Source organism: Delphinapterus leucas, chromosome 11 (genome assembly GCF_059928025.1).
Source record: "Delphinapterus leucas isolate spDelLeu-1000000601 "Yukka" chromosome 11, BTC_Dleu_Yukka2, whole genome shotgun sequence".
NCBI lineage: Eukaryota > Metazoa > Chordata > Mammalia > Artiodactyla > Monodontidae > Delphinapterus > Delphinapterus leucas.
In genome coordinates, this window is record NC_143139.1 from 49,459,638 (window position 1) to 49,474,993 (window position 15,356).

The following is a 15,356-nucleotide window of genomic DNA, read 5'->3' on the forward strand; positions in this document are numbered from 1 at the left end:
ACAAGGTCAGAACAGCTCCCGGTTGGGAGGGCACCATCAGGAAACCCACTGCCGTGGCTTCTGGGACTGAGCTCTCCATGCGCCTCCCAAGGAAACACACTGAGCCTGGGTGTGAGTGTGGTACCCTCCTTCCAAATCACAAAGATACATGCAAATATGGCACACACATGAAAGACAACATCATTTTACATAATGCCTAAGGCCTGAGTTTGAAATAAATTAAGTTTATCTGATTTCCCAATATGGCTTAAATTACTAAGGAGCACAGAGGGGTAGAGAAACAATCCACACCTAATATTTTCACCATCAGATTGTCCAGAATGTTTTCTGACTGTGGATCAGAATGAATGAATTACACAAATTCCATATCATTATCACAGACTCTCTTCCCTCCAACTAATCTTCACATTCATTCATTTTGTCAGTGCTTGAGGTCTGACACGACCTGCCCCATTCACCTCTCACGCCTCACGTTTAAGTTTAGACATCCCTTCTAGTGGGAAGCTTTCTTGCCTATCCCTTGTGCTATCTTTTTAATCATTCATATTCTAACTTCCTTATGCTTTTGTAACCTCTAGACCTTAAACTCCAAGAAGGCAGGGACCTGGTCTGTTTTCGTCACAAATTCTTCCCCAGTGGCCATGGCTCATAAAATAGGTCCTTAATATTTCCCAGATGAATGAATCTGAATGGGAATTATCTGGCAAAGAAGATACCTTCCCCCATAAGGTCTCACTGTTTTAAGATGTCAAAAACCAACCAGAATTTTTCTGATCTCCAGCCAGATATTTCATCTCTTAGCAAGGAAACTGTGCCGATTTTATAACTTCTCCTTTCACTCATTCATCTATCTGACACAGGATTCTTTCTTAGGCTTTGGTTTGCCATCTTCCCTGAAAGGCAAATTCAAAACCTTTTTTCTTTCCTGCCCTTTTGTTCCATGGAGATCCCTGTAAGCCCTGTAGGTAACAGATCTCATGAACCTAGGAACCTATTCTGACCTGGCATACCCCTGCCCAGTGACAGCACTGCCCACAGGTTACCACTCCCTGGAGGGCAGATTTGTTGTCATGGAGAGACGGGGGCTGGTAAGGAAAACCAAGCCAGCTTGGAGAGATTTTAAAAAGCGTTGGGTGCCTTTTCACTCATACCTGTCAGATGGCTTCGCAAAGCTTTATGAAAATAATTACAGTAGAGAAAATCAACAGGAGAATGTTGCTAACAAGTAGGATATAAAACGCAGATTAAAACTAAAAGCTCAACAGGAAAAAAAAATGTATTCGAATTCAAGTAAAAGAATCTTATTTGCAGTACCATCGATTCCTTTGTGCCTGAGAAAAATTATACAAACAATTCTAGAAAAAGAAAGAATGTCTAGCTTTAATTTCTTCCTGAAGGAATTTTTTGTTGTTGTTGTGAAATATATGAAACATGTAAGTATAGCAACAAACATAGAATAACAACAACAAATACCCAGTAGTGCTTACTATATACCAGGCACTTCACTTTATATATAAGGATGAGGTCAGGACTACTGGAACCCCCATTTTACAGATGAGGAATCTGAGGCATGGAGAGGTTAAGAAACCTCCCCAAGGTCACAAAGGTCACAAAGTCTAGAAGGGGCAGAACCAGGATTTAACCTCAGGCAGTCTGGCTAGATCCACACTGTTAACCACTAGACTACACTGCCTCTCATAGCTAACACACAAACAAATGTATGAAAAAGATATACAGTTATAAATAACATGAACAATCATATATCTACCATGTAGATAAAGGAACAGAACATTACCAGTAAATATCTTAGAAGCTCACTATGGGCCTCTCCACAAGCACACATTCCCCTCTGCCACCTCTCTTCCCAAGGTAACCATTATCCAAATTTTGGGTTAATTCTCTTGCTTTTTGTTATAATTTTAATATCTGTATCCCTAAGTGATATATTATTAGCTTCCTACTTTATGTAACTAGAATCATAATATGTGTATTCTTCTATGACTGGCTTATTAAACTCAACATTATGTCTCTGAGATTCTTCCCTGTTAAAGATCACAGCTTTGGTTCATTCTCATTTGAGGACTGTGAATTATTTCATTCTTTGTTTATCCATCCTATGGTTGGACATGCAGGTTGCTTCCAATTCTTATAATAAAAACAATTGTGTGGATATCTTTTTGTATAAATTGAATTACACCAGCACCAGAATAAAAAAACCACCTGGGTTGTTCGTTAAAACACAGATCCCTGGGTCCTACCACTGGAGTTTTATTTGGTAGATCTGGGGTTGAGCCTGAAGATTTGTATTTCTAGCAAGTTCTCAGACGATGCTGATGCCATGTGACCCAAAGACCACACTTTCAGAACCACTGCTCCAGGGTACAGGCCTAAGAGTGGAGCTTCTGGGTTATAAGATATGCATATGCCAAGCCGTCTTCAGAGTCTTTCTACAAATTCACAAATCCATCTGCAGTTGTTCTACATGTTTTTAATTATTTCTACTCCTCTGACTGTTGAAGTTTTTTTCATACATTTATTGGCCATTAGTTTTCTTCTGTGTGATGACTGTTGGGTACTTGCTCATTTTTCTATTGGGTTATTTGTGTTGTCTTTATTGATCTGTGACAGTTCATTCTATTTTATGGGTATGAATCCCTCTTTGGTTATACAAATTGCAAAGATCTTCTCCCAGCTATCACGTTGCCATTTTATTCTCTTTATGTTGTCTTTTGAAGAACCAAAGATGGTAATCCTAACGTAGTCAAGGTTATCAATCTTTTCTTGTTTGTGCTTTCTGTATCTTGTTTAAGAAATCCTTCTCTACTATAAGATCGTAAAAATAGTCTCCTATGCTATTTCCTAAAAGTTGTATTTACTTTTCCTTTCACAGTTAAGTCTTAACTTGCCTGGACTTGATTTTAGTGTATGGTGTGAGGGAAGGATCCATTTTTAATTTTTCTGCACCATCTTAATTGTTCTGATTTTGTACCAATATCTAGAAGGGTAAGACCCATACAGAAGTGTCACAAACGTTCTTGGCATTTTGTTCTTCCATATATATCTCAGAATCAGCTTACAAAGTTCCATGAATACCTCACTGGAATTTTGGTTATCATTCTACTCACTCTAAAGATCAATTTAGGAAAAATTAATATTTTAACAATGTTCCTATTAAAGAATATGTATAGGTTCATTACTGCCGCATCTCTTATGACTCTTTTTTATTGCTAATATTATTTATTTGCTGGACCCCCTTGTTTTTGATTAGTCTTAAGGGAAATTTATCTACTTTAGTTAGTTTTCTTTTCAATTTGCTTTTTTTTGAGAAATTATTTTTTGTGGTAAAATACACATAACATAAAAATTAACATTTTAAAGTGTACAGTTCTGTGGCATTAAGTACATTCACATTGTTGTATAACTACTACCACCGTTTATCTCCAGAACTTTCCCCTCTTCCCAAACTGAAATGCTATAACCATTAAACACCAACTCCCTATCCCCCCGGCCCGGCGCCTGGCAACCACCATTCTACTTTCTGTCCCTATGAATTTGACGACTCTAGGGACATCATGTAAGTGGAATCATACAATGTTTGTCCTCCTCTGACTAGATTATTTCACTGAGCATAATGTCTTCAAGGTCCATCCGTGTGTGAGAATTTCATTCCTTTTTAAGACTGTTTAATATTCCATTGTATTATATACCGCATTTTGTTTATCTCATTTAATTTGTTGGTGGACACTTGGGTTGCTTCCACCTTTTTGCTGTTGTGAATAATGCTGCTATGAACATGGGTGTACACGTACCTATTTGAGTCCCTGCTTTCACTCATTTTGGTGTACATACCCAGAAGTAGAATTGATGGATATATTTATATGTTTAATCACCATACTGTTTTCCACAGAAGCTGTACCGTTTTACATTCTCACCAGTAATGCACAAGATGTCCCAATTTCTCCACATTCTCACCAACACTTGTTTTTTTCTCTTCGTGCGTTTGTTTTTAAATAGTCAGCATAATGGGTGTGAGGTAGTATGTCAGTGTGGTTTGATTTGCATTTCCCTAATGTGTTAGTTGTTTTAAAGAAACAGATTTTGGCTTTACTGTTTATTTTTATTGTATATTTGTTCTCTTTTTTGTTATCTTTAATTTTTCCTTCCATTACTTTTCCTGGGTTTATTCTGTTGTTTTTAATTCTTAATCTAGATGCTGTTGTTGAAATAAGGACCGCAGACCTAAACTTTTAAATTAGGACAGTGGTTTACTAACAGCCTATATGCAGGAAAAGAGGACACAGTCCACAAGTAGACAGCTCCACTCCTGTGGCCCCTCAGAACCGTGAAGTTATAAGAATTCTTGTGTACATGTTTATAGGAATAATATGGGCAGAATTAGCCCAGTAGCACAAAGCAGGCTTCTAGATCTTACTCTGAGAAACACCTTTCTCTTTGGTTAAAGGGCTATTTTTCTGTGGTCAGAAGCCTGGAGCTTGTGGGCAGGGTCCCTGTGATCTGGGGAACTGGGAGGTTGGGAGGGTTGGAAAAAGTTCCTTTATGATATGGAAGGAATATAGTCACTTCTGGCAGGTCAGAGATGAGTAGAGCTTTTCACCTATGCATAGCTCATTAAATTAGGGGGGGAAAAAGGCTCAAAATTCAGCCTTTAAAGTCTTGATATGTAGTATTCTTATTATTTAGGCCCTGGTAATTTCTAATTTTTATTACAATTTTTTGATTTATAAGTTGTTTAGAAGTTTGGTTTCTAATTCTATGTGGGTTTGACTAGTTTGAAAATTACACTTTCTATTCTTTCTTTCGTTTTCTTAGCTATTTAAACACATTTCAAGTCTAAAGTTAAACACTTTTAACCTCTTTTCAAGTAGAACCATAGCATACTTTAGCTGATTACTATCCCCACTGGCCAATTTATTATGCTGTTTTTATTCAGTATTTTATCATTTTTAACCACATATTAGACATTCTTATTGCAGTTTTTATATAGTTAGTATATGTTTAAGTGTACCTATTTATTAATAGCTTAATAATCCATCTTACTTCTCAGCCTTCCGTCTGGGATCATTTCCTTTTCTATATGAGGACATCCTATAGAATCTTCTTCAGAGGAGGCTGGATGGCAGTAAAATTTCTCAGTTTTGTTCTGCCTCAAAATGCTTTTACTTCATCCTCTTTATTGGTATCTTTACTGTATATAAAAATTCTAAAAATTGAGAGCTGCTTTTCTTAGCCAACTGAAGATATAACTCCACTGTCTTGGCTTCTACTGTTATTTTTGAAAAGTCAGCTATCACTGTAAATGCTATTCTTATGTATCTGTTTTGTCTTTCTGGCTGCTTTTAGTATCTTTTTTGTTTAAATTCTTCCGTTTCATTATAAAATATCTACTTAAAATTATCTCTTTCTTTCTTCTGCTTGAGATCTGTTGGGCTTTCTGGATCTTAGGTTTAATATCATTCAACAGTTCTGGATTGGAACTTGTATTTTTTTTCCCACTTTCTATAGTATTTCCTTTTGCAATTCTTTTTAGCCTCTTAGTTATCTTCCTAGTCTCAATCTCACTTCATCCTTTCCCTCTTTGTCTCTTTGAGCCATATTCTGGATTGTTCAGATCGGTTTTTCAGTTCATCAGTGTACTGTCCAACTGTCTCCAATCTTTTTAATCCACTGAATTTGTAGTTCCTATTTTTATATTTTTCATCTCCAGAAGTCCCATTTCTTTATTTTAAAAATCTGTGCAGTCATTTATAGTCTTCTGACCTTATGCATGATTTCAATGCTTTTAAAAATATTTCTGAAACATGTCAAAATATTTATTTATATTTTTTGGCTGATAAATCCAATAATATTTACAGGTCCAACTCTGCTCTCTATTGTCTCTGCTGGTTTTCACTCACGGTGACTTATTTCCTTGTGTTCTAAGCGAAAGGTGCCTTTCCTCAGAGGGGATTTCTGTTTACTTCTGAGTCACCTCGGGTTGTTTAGGATGTTTACACGGCCATCATGCTATAAGGAATCCCTACTTTAATCTTTCTCTCCTTTCCCAATGTTTCTCGAAAGAAACAGTTCCTCAATGGATGGAAATGAACGCTGGGAGCATTTGCTATCATTCTTACGAGGAGGATCACAACTTGGGTTATTCCCACTTTGTAGGATATGAAGTAAGAATCTGAGAAAGATATACTGCTGAAATATCTCACAAAACAAATTCTTTACCACCTGTATCTAGGTTTCACTTAAGGAGGATTTTTATTTGGCTGTGAAAGTACCTCTAATAAGAAGTGTAGTCCCTTTTGCAGCTTGGTTACTAAACCATCTATATCAGAATGAATGATGAAAAGTGCAAGCTTATTATTTACTTCAGTCACATGAAAGACCGCCTGAGGAACAACCCTCCAATCATAGAAATGCACAAACCTGTGAGGGTCATCTGGATCACAGTTAGGGAGAAACTGAGTGACTGCTTCTGCCACTTCTTCATTTGATAAAACATCCCAGAGTCCATCAGTGGCCAGGATCAGCACATCATCCGCTCCATGCTCGTATCTGGAGAGATCGTAGACTCTTACCTGAAATGAACAGCAATACCCCTTGCTTAAGAAGTTGGGAGCACATTATGCCCCCTAGCAGACTGGCTTCTGATTTCCCTTCCCTTTTCCCGCCCAGCCCAGTGGTTTTTAGGTGTGCGCTATAAGGCAGTTGGGTATACAGCAAGCTTTGTGGCCCAGGGGTAGCCTCCTTTGAAGACTTGCTTGTGTAGACATATCGGGCCCCAAACACCACTGTGAATGAGCCCAATAAATTAATAGTTGACAAGAAAGAAATTAACTGAAAACGTAATGCCTGAAATGTGGCTGGAACAATGACTCACAATAGATACAGCGGTAGCTAGAAGAGCAGCCGGAGGCTTGCTGCCTTCCTTCCTTTGCACATCCATCCGACAGACATTTATTAAGGGCCTGCTCTGTGCCAGGTGATCTAAGTATAAAGATAAACAGCAGATTTCCCTGCTTCTGAGCTCTCAGTCTGCAGGGGAGATAAGGCCAGTCTAGGATCCAAGGCAGCTACTCTGCATGTATTGGTTTAGGACTAAGGAGACACACTTTATTTCATGTACTCACTTGATACCTTTTGGCTTACCTGCTCTGAGGCCCATGGGGCTGGACTTATCGCATGCAACGATGGGGCTCTGATACTACACGCAGGTTTGAGGAGCCTCAGTCTAGCCTAAATCACAAAGGACACACGCCAAGTCTGAATCTCCTAAGTGTGTCTCAACAGACTGTCCTCACCTCTAGTACCTGGAATGACTTGGCTATTTGAACATCCCCCTCAACTCTTAGAAAAGAACATAGTGACCTTAGCAAAAATAATAATAATAAAAATCAAGGCTTACTTGCACTAGGCCACAACTCCATGTTCCCCCTACTCGGGCAGGATGGGAGGGAGAGGAGTTTGGGATTTCATTGCTATTCCCTGCTAATTTGATGGGACCAGCCCCTGCCTACACCACTTCATGAGCTGAGGACAAAGGCAGGTCAATTTCATCAATCTTCCAACTCTTTCAACCCCACCTCATTATCCTGTTTTCTAAAAACAAGTCTGAGTGAAAGGTGTAGGCCAGGGGAAGGGAGGGGAAGGGAAAGAAAGGGAAGGGAGGCGGAGGGAAGGCGGATGGAGTACAGGCAGCTGTTCCCGTGTCCCATCACACACCATCACTGTCAGGTCATCTCAGATCTCGAGAGAATACAATTCTAAGAGGCCTGCAGAACGTTCACATCCGCATCTTCAAAAGCCAAGCCTCCTATGTTTTAGGAAGGTCTGCCCAGGCCAGTGACGCCCTGCCTGCCACAGGGCTGGTCCTATGGACGAACAGCCTACACCCAGCAGCAGAAAACAACAAAATGCCCCACACTTGCCCACAGAGTTTTTGGAAAATGAGCTCAAATGAAAAACAGCCTTTGTGGCTGGTGAACAAGACGGCAACAATTAGCTAATGGCGCAGCACACGGACCGCACTCAGGAGAGGAGCACTTGGGGGAAGACTGGACTGGCTTTTAACATCTTCCTCTCAAAAGGCAGGGGAAGTGTACATTCTAGAGAAGGCACTGTGCCCTACGAGACCAAATTAGAGAAAACAGGAGGGGGAAATCTTAAGTTTACAACAGACTGGAAAGTCCCAAACGCCAGAATTTTGTCTTCAGGCTGCTGAACTCCTGTGGTTCAATTTTGACTCTAGCGGCAACCGGATCCCCTCTGCTTTACCTTCTGTGGTCCCTGGGTGTCTTAGAGCAGTGCTTCTGAAATGCTGATGTGCACAGGAATCAGCCCGGGACCCTACTAAAATGGAGATTCCAATTCACTTCTGGGGTGGGGCCTGAGAGCCTGCTGCATTTCTTTTTTCTTTCTTTTTTTTTTTTTTTTGCGGTACGCGGGCCTCTCACTGTTGTGGCCTCTCCCGTTGCGGAGCACAGGCTCAGCGGCCATGGCTCACGGGCCCAGCCGCTCCGCGGCACGTGGGATCTTCCCGGACAGGGGCACGAACCCGTGTCCCCTGCATCGGCAGGCGGATTCTCAACCACTGCGCCACCAGGGAAGCCCTGAGAGCCTGCGTTTCTAACTTGCTCCCATGTGATGCTGCTGGTCCCTGGACCACACTTTGACTACTGAGGCCGCGGAGGAGTCCTACTGGTCTGTAACAAAGAATCCAAGGGCTCAGTGGCCTCTGTGATGCCTGTGTAGACTACTCCGTAGGGGAGGCTATAGCGAGGATAGCAAATGTCACCCCTGGGCTCCTAATTTCAAGTCCTATGTCACTGTGTTGTTACTTCCAGTGTGCAATAACTTTGCTTACGGAAGACTGCTCGCTTCTTATTGGGGTAGATCTACAATAAATTTCTGTGATACTTTGAGCTCCACAGGATAGAAAATGTTTCTTATAAAGGGAGGTAGGGAGATGTGGATGTCAGGTGCTTGTAGCACCTGCTTCTAGCAAACTAGGAGATGCCACCTGCCCTGCAGCTCCTTTTAAAAGAGAGGTTTCTAAGGTCAAAGATAACAGCCATTTCATTTCAGGACCTGCCCCGTGTGTAGGGTGCCGAAATCTCTTCAAGTGCTTTCTGTGGCCCCCCAAAGCGTGGAGATTTGAGTTGTTTTAAGCTGAAGCTGTTTTATTCAAATGGAAATCTGGCCAACAAAACGGATGTGGGTTGATAAACAGCAACATGTTATAAAATGTTCCTCTTCACTTCCATCAATAAATTGAATCCTTCCCTAATTCCACTATTCACATTTCCACACATAACCCTCTAATGCAGTTTCCTTGGCCAACATGGAAATCCCTTTCAGTACCATTCTCCAAGCAATTTTTATGTAAATAATAAACAGCTAGTCTCAACCTTATTCCCTGAGGCACTCCCCAATTAACATCCTTTTAGGTTTTGTTTTTTTTTTTTACTGCTACCCTTTGTTTCCTGCCCTTTAGCCAGTTTCCAAAGGACTTTGCCAACTTTCCACTTACAACTCGTGTCTTATACATTAACCTGTGATGCAGAACATTTTGTGAAAACGCTCTCAGAAAAGCCGGACTGCCGTGCAAGGCATCCAACTGCACGCTTATCCTCCCCAGCGGCTAGGGCTTCAAAGGATTCCAGTGGGCTCTGGAGACCCGACCTTCCCTCCCCGAAGCTGTTGCAGGGCCTCCTCAGTCAGACCACACTCGCCTCCCCGGACCTCCCTGTTCCATTCCTCAAATAGCTTCTTAATGTTCCGGGAAGCTTCACATCAAAAGTAACGGGCTCTGTGGCTCCCCAGGACTCAGACATGAGGAAGACAGTCTCTGGGAGGGGAGAGATACGATCTACAAAGGCCTTTGTGGGAAGGGGGTCTGGAGAACACGGGCAGGGTCCTAGTGGCTCCTTCCCGCGTGCCCATCTGCCAAGAAAGGCCACGGGCATCCTGAGACTCTTGCCGTTTCTCAGCGCAACAGAATTTGAGCCGTGCAGAGATGAGGCTGGGGTGGATCCATCTGCCCTCCTGGACCCTCCATGACATGTTTATTGAGCACTTACTATGTGCCAACAGCTGTGAACAAAAGTGACAAAGTCCTCACAACTTCTAAACTAGGTGCAATAGACACACAAATAAATTACAATGCCAGAAGATGACAGGTGCTTGAAGAAAAGTCAGGCAGGTAAGGAGAGTGACAAGAGAGCCATTTTAGAAGATGTGGTTAAGGCGGGTGTCTCTGGAAAGACACCATGTGAACAGAGATCTGAACCAGTGAGGTGACTTTCCACAGGTCCCTTGCTGTGCCTCCCTTTCCTTCATTTTGGGGACCTGCCACTCCTCCGGATTAAGAGGATGTGGACAGTGTTAGACGGGTGGTGAAGAAGAGAGGCTGAGGGGGACGCTGCCAGAGTAACCCTGAGGAAGACCTGAGCATTTCCCTTTCTTTTCCTTGGTCCTCTGCAGACACAATCCCTTTCATGTTCACGAGCACAGTACTCACGTATTTGTACCAGTCTGGGTTCACTTGTCTGTCTCTTCCATGTGAGTAGTTATTCTCAAACTTTAATGTATTTAAGACTCACTTGGCGTGCTAATTAAGATTCAGGGACCCACCTTTTAAGATTCTGATTGTGTAGATCTTAGCCCAGGCATCAGCCTATGTAAACAAGGGTAATTCCAATGCAAGTGATGGGGGAACCTCACCCTGAAAACGTGGTCTTAGGCAATAAGCTCCCGAGGCGAGGTCTGAGTTGTCCTGTTTGTTTCTGCCCCGCCCCCCACCCCACCCCGAGCAGAGCACAGAGCCTAGCTCTTGGAAACCACACAATAAACCACCAAGGGAAGCATTTCCCTTGCTGGACATTTACCCTTGTCCTGCTTACAGCGAACACCCTGAGAGCTGGTCACCGTCTCTTCCCCCCAAACTCAACCTCTGGAGGCCAGAGATCCCATTTTGCACTTCTTCTGTGGGCCTCGCCGTAACTTTCATAGAGTAAATACCACTAGATCTTCGGGACATACTTACTGAGACAAAGAATAAATGGTAAGAAAAGAAAAAGAATTCATATGAGATCCATTCCGAAGACCCCCTCAGCTCGTGGTGACCCAACCGTTTTAGCTTGTAAACGCCGACGCTCCCAGGCAGTCGCCGAACTGTGATGCGCTGGTATTTACCAGGAGTAGCAGACTCTTTCCATTTCGTCCCCTATCCTCAGGGGAGCTGCTAATAAACAAAAATCACTCAGCGTTCGGGAGGGGAGGGGCAAGCAGGAGGAAGCCTGGGGTCACCAAGGGTCGCGGCTAGTATATGCCCCTGAGGAAGCCAGGTGCTGACGGCTCTCACAGCTGCCCCCCGACTCTAGGGCACAGTCACCCTTACCGTCGTCACCGGGCCCTGCTTTACGGGGGAGTGGAGACAAACAACTCTTTAATGCGGTGCCTCCACTCAGCTGGCTGCTGTCTCAGTGCCTGTCTAATATCTGTTCGCCCTTTTGCTCTGTTACTGAGGAAATTTCAGTGGCCTGTGAGAGCTCGTGCTGCTGTAAGCTGACGCTGCTTCCTGAAGCCACTGGTGTTTTTTGTTTTTGTTTTTGTTTTTTTGCGGTACGCGGGCCTCTCACTGTTGTGGCCTCTCCCGTTGCGGAGCACAGGCTCCGGACGCGCAGGCTCAGCGGCCATGGCTCACGGGCCCAGCCGCTCCGCGGCATGTGGGATCCTCCCGGACCGGGGCAGGAACCCACGTCCCCTGCATCAGCAGGCGGACTCTCAACCACTGCGTCACCAGGGAAGCCCCTGAAGCCACTGATTAAAAGAATCCATCAGTTCTTGCATTTGCCCAGTCTTGGCTGCTCGTCTAGGATGTCCTCACGGCTCTCACATCTTTATCAGCTCAGCACGTCCTCCAAACCCTTTTTCCCGTTTAAGTACTTGAGGTAGGATGAGGTGAGCCAGCAGCTCAGGTCCGGCTGTGTGCAGAAGCAGAACCCTCCCTGCCTGGGTTAGTAGGAGCCCTCACTTCAGGTCTCTGCTTCTAACCAGCCTTGGGACTGGAGACGAGTCCTTTATTTCTTTAGCTCTCAATGTTCTCATCCCTGAAATCATTGTTTAAAAAAATGGAAAAAAAAATTACAAGAAAAATAAATATTATAACACCCACTCTACCTTTCTCACAAAGCTGTTACAAAGATCAAATGAGAGGGCTTCCCTGGTGGCGCAGTGGTTGAGAGTCCGCCTGCCGATGCAGGGGACACGGGTTCGTGCCCCGGTCCAGGAGGATCCCACATGCCGCGGAGCAGCTGGGCCCGTGCGCCATGGCCGCTGGGCCTGCGCGTCTGGAGCCTGTGCTCCGCAACGGGAAAGGCCGCAGCAGTGAGAGGCCCGCGTACCGCAAAAAAAAAAGATCAAATGAGATAATGTGGAAGAGAACTACAAATTCTAATGCACAGCATGTTATTTTTTTTACGGCTCTGATCTCAGGGCAATACACCTGAAAGTAAGCTAGTTGGTGAAAGGAGATGAGTTAAGCGTTAGCTCAAGGCACCTGGTGTTCATTTCCTAAAGTCTCACTTAAAATTGACAGAGATTGGGACTCTCAATCATGTTTTGGCAGAAAAGTCAGGTGGTCCCCAAGGTAAAGGCTGCCAGTAGGTGGTGGAAAATAAGAAGAGTACAAACTCTTTTCCTCTCCACCCGCCATGGCCAACCAACCCAAAAGCTCAACCTGCAGAACGCTGAACATAGCACTTATACCAGAAGAAAATAAAGCTCTAGCATATTTCGTCACAGTGGATTATTTCAATACTGGCATGCTGGCAGGCCACCAAGACTGCACCTGAATTCTCTGTTGTGATTCTATCTACACTAGATGATGTCATGAAATACACACTGAATTTGGTGGCAGAAGACTTGGGTTTGAGACCCACCTCTGCCCCTTAGTAGTTAGGCAAAACCACTTTGTTCATTCACATTTTAAAATCTCTTGACAACCTGCCAGGAATATGAAATGAGGAAGTACTGATTTACCAGATGGGGAGCATCAAGGAGGGAGGACTTTGGGCACCACGTACCTTACACGGAGAGGGAACTGCAGGGGCCAACGCCTGGGGGTGAGAGAGAAGGCTGGTGTGCTAGGGTGGCTTTGCGTAGTTTGGCTTGGCTACAGTACTGGATTTCCACTGGGGAGTGGTAAGGGATGAGGCTTCTCAAATCTTCAGCGTCTCCCTTTGTGAAAGGAAAGGTCAGGATGATGCGGCCACTGGGGATGCTTATGGCTCTACCATTCCCCGACTCTTTCATCACAGGATGAGTTCGACCTGGATGGGATTGGCCACATGACCTCAGAGCGTCTGACTGCAAATGAATCAAGGGACATTGAAATATGACAGATATGTTGGCTGTTCCTCCTACCCCAAAAGAAGCTGGTTGTTGCGGCTGTGAGTATAATTTTCTATGTGAAATGCACCACAGATATTCTTGAGGTTTGGTGTTTTTCTTTTTTTTTTTTTTGGAGTCTACAGACAAAATAAACATTTGCCTTTTGAGGGTGGATACCATCTAATAACTGAAAAAGCTGCTAAACCAGCTAAGATATTAGGTGGTACAGAGAGTCTAAAGTTGTACCCAGTGGCTGGCCGCGATAGCGTAAGGCTTTCATTTTCTCCACGTGAGGCCAGAACTTTACAACTTTGGGAGGGAAGCTATAGAGGAAGGAATTTCCTTTACAGATGGGGGCACTCCTATCATCTACTCCTTTCTCTGGGATTCCAATGGCTTGTTCACCACAGAATCCAAGCCTCACTGAGTGGATCAGTGAACAAATGGACTTGAGTGCAGCTTGTCAGTCATGTGAGGATTACGTTTGTGTCCATTAAGATGCCCGTCTGCAGAGATCAGGGTCAGAGGAAGTCCCAGCCTGTGAGTGAAAGTACGCGGGTGCCGTGTAGACGGACTGAGTCATGTCAAATCCATTTAGGAGGTGGGGGAGGCAGATACAGAGTGACCGTCCATCCCTGTTTGCCTGAGATAGTTTGGGTTTGTGCTGCTTTCCCAGTATAATTATTAATAGTGTCCCCACTGACTCTCAAAAATGTCCCGGTTGAGAGGGTAGGTTATCTGGTCTCCCGGCGTGTAAATGATTAAATGACTACTGTTCCTTATTCTTGTCGATGCTACTTTTGGCCACTGGGACTAAACGTAATAACGACACTGTGTTACTACTTCACAGGACTCGTTTCACAATGGCAGGATTTTAGGGATCTCCAGGGAGCAGGAGAGCAGGTTACTGTGTATCTTGCCTTAGAAGAGGAGACCCTATCAGCCCTGGTAGGCTATGGGATACCTGTCGCGTGGCAAAGTTGACCCCGCTGCTCGCAAGCAGGCCAGGTCTCGGCAGCCCTATGATCAAGTAGACAGTGAGGCGTGCGGTAGCCCTAACCTACCAGCCTAGAACGGAGCCACAGGCATGGTGAGAATGAATCGTGCCATCTAGGACTAGAGCATGGATGACTTTAGGATTATTAAAGTTCCTGAAACAGAGCGAAGAACAGCTTATGACAGTGTTATTCAAAGAGTGGTCTTTGGATCACCTGCTGCAAAAGTGTCTAAAAATGTGAAAATTGTTAGGACCCCACCCTACACCTAGTGATTCAGATTTTCAGGAAGTGGATTCCAGGGGTTTGCATTCTTAAACAAACTCCTCAAACTATTCTTACATGAGGTAATACAATAAATTAATGCAAAAAAAAGAGAAAGATACTCACTAGAAACATTCAAGTGAAATTATTACTGTTCAGGAGAGGATCAGAGGGGAATAATCTCCAATGAGAAGGAATGTTTGACACAATATACATGTTGGCTTCCCTTGTGTGACCACAAATTTCAAAAGCTAGACTTTTTGGTGTGTGTACAAGTAAATTTCAAATTGTGGTTTTATTCAAATAGCTGGTTAGCAAATCTCAAGACAGCTCCTAATGGGAACCATCCATATGGATGACACACAGGTACATCACGAGTGATTTTTTACAGCTAGAGTGGAGAATTAGAGATGGAGATGGACAGGCTAGGGCATGAAGTCTCTCCTGTATGTATAAGGTCAGATGGTACCAGAATCAAAGAAAGCAGTTCTATACACTCTTAACATGTGATTGTTTTTCCCCCAGACATTTTCAAAGTGGTGGTGGTGATGGAAGGGGAGCATATACCCCCAAGGGGGCATCAACCCAACTGAGAAGCAGATGTATGAGATGCTGCAGACATGTGGGACTAGAGAAGAGAGTCAGAAAACTGCCCATAAAACTGAACTCATAGAACATAGAGGAAAGTGGTGGTTT

The 15,356-nt window shown here is 43.6% G+C and overlaps 2 protein-coding genes across 9 annotated transcripts in view; one reads left to right on the forward strand and one right to left on the reverse strand.

Moving 5' to 3' along the window:
• The window catches only part of MON2 (MON2 regulator of endosome-to-Golgi trafficking), a 200,508-nt gene that overhangs the window by 181,604 nt on the left and 3,548 nt on the right, over window positions 1-15,356 (forward strand). For 6 of the 8 annotated variants that reach the window (XM_089919984.1, XM_089919982.1, XM_089919985.1 and 3 more), the window contains one exon: window positions 1-13,460. This exon is cut by the window's left edge. The exons of 1 other annotated variant lie outside the window; for it this stretch is intronic. The gene's annotated coding sequence lies outside the window, so the exon portion shown is untranslated. The remainder of the gene's footprint in view (window positions 13,461-15,356) is intronic. One more of the 8 variants, XM_089919986.1, reaches the window with a different exon arrangement.
• Window positions 1-15,356, reverse strand: part of PPM1H (protein phosphatase, Mg2+/Mn2+ dependent 1H) — a 260,953-nt gene that overhangs the window by 14,095 nt on the left and 231,502 nt on the right. The window contains exon 9 of the mRNA XM_022571638.3: window positions 6,436-6,587. Within this exon, the coding sequence (XP_022427346.1) occupies window positions 6,436-6,587 (152 nt within the window). The remainder of the gene's footprint in view (window positions 1-6,435; window positions 6,588-15,356) is intronic.